Source organism: Falco biarmicus, chromosome Z, assembly GCF_023638135.1.
Source record: "Falco biarmicus isolate bFalBia1 chromosome Z, bFalBia1.pri, whole genome shotgun sequence".
NCBI lineage: Eukaryota > Metazoa > Chordata > Aves > Falconiformes > Falconidae > Falco > Falco biarmicus.
Window position 1 is genome coordinate 82,508,339 of NC_079311.1, and position 8,275 is coordinate 82,516,613.

Below are 8,275 nucleotides of genomic sequence, written 5' to 3' on the forward strand. Positions count from 1 at the left end.
CCCAAAAGAGGGGGAAAAAAACCAATTGGAAGGAACAATTATATATATGCAAAAACATGGCGATTCTCTGTAATTAACAAAATTAGGAAAGCATGCAATCATCCAAATAATGGTAAGTTAACTGATACACTGCATCAGACAGTCTTGTCAAACTCATGCTGGTGAAACTGAGCTCATATCAGCCAGTTTACTGAAATACTTGTCTTAGCATAAATATACTTGAATCAAAATGACATTCGGCTATAGGGTGAGAGCAAGAAAATACATTTTTGCACGCTACAGCAAGAGACCTGCAAAGGGCCACCATATAATATGCTTCAAAAGAGTGTGGTACAAGAAATTCAGCCTCATGGGCTGTTGGCTCAAACACACTGGTGGAACACGCTGTATAACTGGCCATATGCACGGTTTACATGGGGGTTTTTATGCAATGTGCATGTTTAACTAGGTATTTGTGGTTTAAGACTTGGTTTAGCTCATAAGGCAGGCAGCCAACAAAGATGTTTTCAAAGATGTTACAAAGAAGCTGAACCTAAAAATACGATTCGGTCTGTCCTCACTCTGCACGACTTAAATACAAAGGATGTGGGAAAGCTCTGTTATTTACTGTTTCCTTTATACCATCATAACCACACTCTGTTATGAAGTGCAAAGACTTCAAAACAGAGGCAGATTTGCCAGACATATTGTCAGCACTGCTTCACACCACTTGCGGACCCAAGGAAATCATTACAAATCATACTACTCAAACAGAGATTTCCAACAAACCAATCATCCCCTGTGGTTTTTTTTCTCTTCAGCCCTAAGTTCTACCTGAAAATCACCAACTGAAGGTATTGTTCTGTTAGTTGTCCTCCTCTTGTGCCACTGCCGGAGAGTATCCCTAGCTTCTGAACTCAGCAGTTGGGCAGCCTGGTCTTCCTGGAAGTTCTTGATCAGAAAGAGTGCTCCATAAGCGCTTGCCAAGTAATAGCCTCCTGTGAAGGACAGCAGGGGAAGAACTTCTCAGAGTGGTCACAAACACCATGTCAGTTCCAACTGGTCACAGTCAAAAAGGACAAAGAATTATTTCTTTATTATTATTTTTTTTAATAAATATACACACGTGAAAGTGCCTGCATTCTATGGCCAAAATATTTATATATAAAGAAAAACAGCTTACTGGCCTGCAAAATACTGGACGGTGTGTTCTCAGCTGCTAAGAGACATGCAGTGGTTGCATGGGCTCCATATTATCAAAGTGGTGCAATAATACCTAACTCTGGGCCCGTTAGTGGCCGGTTATTTAAATGACCAGTGTCGCTCCTTTACTCCTGAGTGTTTTTACAAAGCTGGAACATGAGTTTTCTTCTAAACAGTTTCCAAACAGTGATTTGTTTTCTTCCTGAGCTTCAAGTGGGGATCAAATAAACATAGCTGTTTAAACGACATAAAAGACCATCTACCACTCTTCAGGAACTTAAAAGCGACTCCCTTAGTGTCAACAAAGCAATGAGCGAGCGTGTGATTTATACCTGGAAGCATCCCAAAGGTTTTGCTTTTGTTTTTAAAAGGCAGGCTGTGTTTGTTCACCTATGTCCAGCATTACGTCCAACTAGTTCAGGAGGCAGTGTGTACAGCTCTCCAGACTTCACCTTTATTACACGAGCGGAGAACAAATTACAGCCACAACAGTTGCCGATGTACAAAAGGAGCTGCAGCTCACAAAGGAAAAGGAGCCTCAACAGGAGGCAACAGTCCTCAGCAACCAGGAGAAACAAAAGACATGCTATCATTTATTTCTCTTGCTCTTTAAGTAAACTATTTGAGTGGGAGCGCTCAATTAAGAGGCAGCACAGTCTATTTGTGGAGTCATTCAGAGATGCATTCTATGCTTGCTCACAGTAGAGTTTTCTGTATTACCGACAGCATCCTCTTGCTTTCAGCCCTGCGACAAGTTCAGTATGTGGAAGACAGGCAAGACCCACCAGACAAACTGGACAATACATTTACATTTGAACCACACAACCCCAAAGCACTAAACAATTTTTCCTGCACCGTACAGTATAGCTAGTGCCACAGACAGGGCCAGCCAATAGATGAATTACTTTTGCTACATTAAAAACAGCACGACTTAACAGTACAGTAAATATTTCTGCCTTTCAAGTGTGTTAATGATCTCCAGCTTCACATCTCAAGTTGTGGATAACTGGCTAGCTGAAAAGGGTCACATAGACATAGTCCAGCTGGCTGGACAAAAATGCACATCGCTCTCAGCTTATCTGAAGTAAAGCAAAATACACTGTCTTTGGCTGTCCTTGTTACACAATAACAGGAAGATTTTGGTGGGAAAAGAATGTTGCAGGTGGGAACAGAAAACTACAGAAGAGAAACTAGGGGCGGGCTTGGTATTTAGGCAACTAACCAATAATGAGCTTAACTTTTGTAATATGTAGGAGCTAATTATAAGAAGGCATAAAAGGTGACTGTAAGGTACAATAAACGAAGTCTGCTGATCACTCATATTGAGTGACTGTGTCTTCCCTCCGTCGCAACATCAAGTATTTTCTGTTCTAAGATTCCTGAACGATGCACTCTGCACACAAAGCAGGGAACAGACTAGTACTGAACCGGAGGAAACCTGGCACAGTTCTGTCACGCATATCAGCATGTAAAAGGATACAGCAATTTCAGCAACCCAAGAGATTGCAGAAATGGGACATATACTTAAAACTCACAGCTGAGCTTGGTCACAAGAACTTCTGAAACTTCCTCATAAACGGATAGATTCGGGGACCTACCAAGGGCTTGCAGAATACCTCTTTGTTAAAACCACCACCGTGAAAACAGAAAGGAGGGAGATTTCCTTGCCTTTAGCAGACTTCAGCCATCGTTCAAGACTGCCTTAAGAAACATATTCCTAGGCCTCATAAAAATACTCTGTGAGAAGCAAGTATTGTGTATAAGCCAGGATCATTAAGGGGGGCAACATTCTCAAAAGCACTTCCCCCAGAGGGGCAAAGAATTCCCCCAGAAGTTTTTACAAAGCACCTAACCCAGGTCCCATTCCAGGTCTCACCTCTATTGAACGCTGCAGACCCATACATACTCTCAGGACATTTTCAGGCACACAAGGATAACCACATTTGGCGCCTGCACAGCGTATGTTTGCTTGCTAAGTCATGACGTCTCCTCGTTCTTGGCTGAAAACAATATACTCCCTCCTAAGGTAGTATATATGTCAGTAGATTCCCAGGTCACTTGGGGCTGTAACTCTGCAAGCTAACCAGCCTTCTCTTATTTTAAGGTGAAAATAATTGCGAAGTTCTTTTGTTACACTACCGACATTGCTGACTATAGGACTCTGTCAAAAGGGTTTCTACTCAAACGAGGTGAGGAAGAATCCCTCTTCCCCAGCCCTCCACTCAGTTTTAATAGAAGTGAGTTGATAACCTTCTCCATGCAGCAAAGATGGATCCAGCAATTCCATCGTGTATTCAGTTTCAGTATCCAGCTCCACCATATCACCCTGGGCCAGCACATATGTCAACACAGGCAAGAAGTCAGTTCCATACAGCCTCCCTGGGTCAAAGAGAACACAGGCAGCGATAGACAAATCACACCCTTTTACCAGTTTCGGTGTTTGAAAGGAAAGTGTTATTTTGCTGCCTTTACTGACCAGAATGTTTGTATTACTCTAGAGCCTCTTGTTACAGATGTGCAGCAAAGAGAACATCATCTGACACTTGGTGGGCAGGGTCCAGCTTCATTCTGTACTTCTAACGAGCACAAATCAGATGGTGCAGACCTTGAGGCACACAAGGGAATTTAAAGACTTGGCTCACCTTGGCGTCAGCTCAACTGGTGAACTCACAAAAGGCAGCCACGCCAGTCTGGCCTGACCTCCACCCACACTTCTGTCACTGGCTAAGAGAAAAATCAATGGGCATTTTCTTTATACGTGCACGGACAACGTCCCCTTTCTGAAAGGATCCAGCCACAAGTACCAGCTTCTGAGTCTGAAACCCAGCAGAGAAGCCTGCATATAAAAGCCTATTAGATTTTACATGAAAACTCTGCACATTTCCTTGACGGAGCATGGTTAAAAACACCAGTGAGCAAAGCCTCACGTAATTCCCAACTAGCTGGTGAAGCATCATCAGTAACGACAGCACGCAACACACAGAGGCTCTGCTGTACCCAGGCCTTATGTGTTCCTTTAACTTTTATCGCATTTAAACTTTCTCTTTAGAAAACACGATGTGGCTAGATCTCTGGGTCTTGCCAAACAGTGCTCATTGCAGAAGTGGTGTGATGGTCACTTGAAACACCAAGATCGGGAGCCACTTTAAACTGTGGCCAAACTCCAGAGGACTGAAGGGCTGATACTGAAAGTTAGATCAGCTAAGGCATACCCTCCAGGTATTACACTATTATCTGGCTGAGACAGCAGGACAAAGGAGGTACTGGAAACTGGTGCTGACTCAATGCCACGTTTTAAAACTTTACATGACAAAGCAAGACAACCCAAGGAGCATTTGCTGCATCTTAGCTCAAGCCCCTCCGTACAATGGTTCACCAGCAGCCTCTCAGTACTTTTCTTTTGCATGTTGGGAATATCTTACTCAATGTGATAGTACAGTATGGAGAGAAAAAAAAAGTTTACAGCACTTTGGGCAAAGATTCCTATATCCATTTTAAAATGCAGGATTTTGCACTGAAATAAGCCAGGTCTAAGCTCCTGCCCAAATCTTGCTAAAGTGCCTGGGGGTCTTTTACAGCCACAAGCTTTCACCATTCACCTCAAATCTCAAAAGAAAGCAAGCATCCTGATTGGCACAGAGCCCAGCTGCAGATTCAGTGCTCGAAAGAAAACTGCCAACCATGTGCAGCAACTTATATTTGCTTAGAGAAAAAAAATCTCCCACTACCACCAGCATGGCTTCAACTTAGCTCGTGACCTACCACAGCAGTGTATGATAAGATGTCAGGCAACAGAGCTGCACCTATGAATTCATGCCATCCAGCACAGCATTTTAACTGTGACACTGACTAATCAAACAGGTCTTAACTGGTCTGTGGTTCCATTTCACCATCTAGGTTTCGAGGTCACTTTGGGACTCCTGCTACAGTGTAGAAGTAGATGTTATTTCTCATGCAAAAACACAAAGAAATTGTCCAAATGAGAACATTCAGAGGCACAGCAAACCAAAAACACTGGATCAGGGGCTGCTTTCCTCCAGCCATTAACACAGAGCCCTTGTAATTGTCATATTGCATACACACTGCTGAATTACTATAGCTAAATACTGGGTGTATCCTTTATTACGATTTCCAGGAAAATACTAATTTAGAAACAGTGTCAAACTCTAGGCTTACAGGACAGCCTTTCTGACAGCCAACTTCAAATGCCTACAGTTAAGCAAAGCTGGTGGTTTGGAGTTTTTTTTAAGCTGCTTCACAACTCTGCTTCACACTGAATTTGTAAGATGTGCTGCCAGATGCAGAGATATCAGGAAGGAAGCAGAAAGGAAGAATCCCTCTCAAAAGGGCAAGGAGATGCTACAAGAGCTCCAGGAGAAGGAGACAAAGCTGCAGAATCAGGCGGTCTCATTTCCTCCAGCAAAACACAACCCGAGGTTTAGAAAAACAGTGACCTTGAACCACAAGAAGCACCATACCTGAGTTATTCTCCATAACAGTATAAATCAGTTTTCATACTCTCAGCAGCAGCGTGACTTTCTTTTCAGGTGAATACATTTTCTGCATGGTCACAAACTTTCAACATCCACATAGTCTGGTGTTGGAACAAACACATCCAGTTCCTGAGGATTCCTCTGCTGCACCAACTGAAGGTTTTCCTTCACCATCTGCAGCATGAAACTCTTTCAACATCGCTTCGGTATGGCTCTTCAGTGGCTTCAAAATGCACTTACGCATGGCCTTCTCCAGGACAACATCTGCAACGGGAAAACAAAAGTTGAGCTGTCTTCCTCCTCCAGAGCAGAGCCAGTATTAATATAACCATTCCCAAGAGCAAGACCTACTTGCTAAGGCTTATTTATTATAGAAGCCGAGTCTCCAGATGTATGTTCACAAGAAAACAAAAGGCAGAACAGAATCTGTATTCCATTTTCATTTATGACAACATGGTAAATACAAAAAAAACCCACAAAAGGCAGACTACAGGCTGTCACCAAAAAAACCCCAAAAAAACCCAAACCCAAAAGCAAGCAAGCAGCGTCTCCAGTTAACTTTTTCTTTTGTTGGCCAGAAGTCTCCGAGTTTTATTTTACTTTGAGCTTAGACTTTAATTCCAAAACTTGAAGCCTAACACAGTCAAAACCATAACTTTTGTCTGCTTTGGCATGAAAGCCTATCCCTTTTTGCATAGTTTCCATCAGAAATTATAACTCACCCACGGTCTCATAAAACTTGGCTCAGCTCCAAGATCTTCATGATGCTGGACAGATTACGGGCATTAAACTATAAATGAAAACCAAGTTGTGTTTAACCAGCTTCGGATTTCATCATGCAAGCTTATATACAGCTTTGTCATCAAGTTTGAAGTTCTTTGTTTGGCAATAGTGTGCATGTGGCACAATAACCACTTAGTTGTTTTTCTCTTATTCTTGTTTTACTCTAGTTTTTCTTTAACAGTCATTCTCCATTTCCAAGGCATGGAATACATCAACAGAGAAAGCTCTTTGGTAAATATTTTCTTTGAAAACCTTTACTTTATAAGTCAATTTCCTCTCCCACTCAGCGTCCCTATGACAACATAGCTTACATTAATGATTAGCTTATATCCATTATTTGTACCATAGTGAACTGCCACAAGCACAACAGAAACTAGGGACCCTTCAGCCTGGCCACAGCACAAACACCCTGGCGATGGGGCAGGACCAGAGCCTAGACTAGGCAGATGTATTAGGGGAGCACAGGGACCGAGATGAGAAGAAGAGGCCATGTCACTACTAGATCACACATTTATACAGGCTAGCACTGAACATCCCTGCTGCTAGTGGCAACTCAGTTTCATTAAACCTCATCCCCTTTCCAGGTTCTTTCCCTGTTCTTATGTGTTTCTCCTAGACCACAGTCTTTTTCTCTCCCCCCGTCCTGCCCTTTTTGGGGGTGTTTTTTTAGAAATTGCAGGTTATTTCTAAGGCTTGGGATTTACACACACACACTCCCCTCCAAATAAACATTAGCTACTACTTTTGTTTTCTTGCTTTTGCTTTATGCTTTCATTTATTTCATCCTTGTGTTCAACCATTTTTCCTGTTGTGCTCTCAGGCTGCTCTTTCCCATACAAACACGCCCTTAACACAGTCCTCACCTTACAGTGTCTTTGCTTCACATGTAGCATTTATTCTGTACTTGTCTGGCACACAATTCCCAAATGTCCAACCCTATTGGGAGCTCCCATCTCCCCTGTCCCAATTCTGCTGGGGCTCTGGTAGCTTCTCTTGCTATTTTCCCCTTCCGAGATCCTGACGGAGGTGGCAAAGCCATGTCTGCTTCATTCTCAGATGCTTCCAACATGTCTAGGTTCTCTCTCACAGAGTCTATAAAAAGGTGGAAAAAGCAAATGTGAGGAGCAGCACTTGCCCTCTGATTTTCTATTTCTGTCTATAGCCACCAGTAAAGGCATAACCAGTTGGACACACATTCTTGATGGCCTGTCACATGGCGTGAAGGGCAGATCTATCTAGCTTCCCACCAGACCAGAGCCACCAATTATACATAACAAGTGGCAACATTTCGAATGACTGATCTTAGTAGAGCCATACAATCACCACTGACAGCACTTCCAAACCCAGCAAGGAAAGCAGAAGCATCACCCTTCTGCACAGTGACAGAAACTGCCTCTCCCTGCTATCAAAGCCATTCTCAGGGCTCACAGGGCAGAAATATTCTTCCACCAAGAAAAATGTACAGATCTCACCCATTGGTATGTTAGCTAGCTGAATTTCTAGAGCAGAGGTCCTCAAAATTTTTAAACAAGGGCTGGTGCGCGGATTAAGTGGCAGGAAGTTATCTGTGGCTGCTTGGTTTCCCCCCCCAACCCCCGGCGGGGGGTGGGAGGTGGGGGGACGGGCGGGGGTTCTGTAAATACTGGGGGCCGGATTGAGGACCCTGGGGGGCCGTATCCAGCCTGCGGGCCATAGTTTGAGGACACCTGTTCTAGAGGATACACATAGTTCCTTGATAGCTTCACTGACTTTTTTTTATTTTATTTTTTTTACAATTCAGCTTGCTTACTTTATTTATACTGCCTGTTCAGTTTTTT

The 8,275-nt window shown here is 43.1% G+C and overlaps 1 protein-coding gene and 1 long non-coding RNA gene across 2 annotated transcripts in view; both read right to left on the minus strand.

Moving 5' to 3' along the window:
* The window catches only part of LMAN1 (lectin, mannose binding 1), a 21,434-nt gene extending 20,749 nt beyond the window's left edge, over window positions 1–685 (minus strand). Inside the window, exon 1 of the mRNA XM_056323705.1 lies at window positions 608–685. Within this exon, the coding sequence (XP_056179680.1) occupies window positions 608–685 (78 nt within the window). The remainder of the gene's footprint in view (window positions 1–607) is intronic.
* Window positions 686–2,021: 1,336 nt separating this feature from the next.
* On the minus strand, window positions 2,022–8,058 carry LOC130142862 (uncharacterized). The gene is made up of 3 exons (XR_008819552.1): window positions 7,322–8,058; window positions 2,536–5,939; window positions 2,022–2,172 (listed from the first exon to the last, which is right to left on the minus strand). It is a non-coding gene; the product is annotated as an uncharacterized LOC130142862 (long non-coding RNA).
* Between the last annotated feature and the right edge of the window lie 217 nt (window positions 8,059–8,275).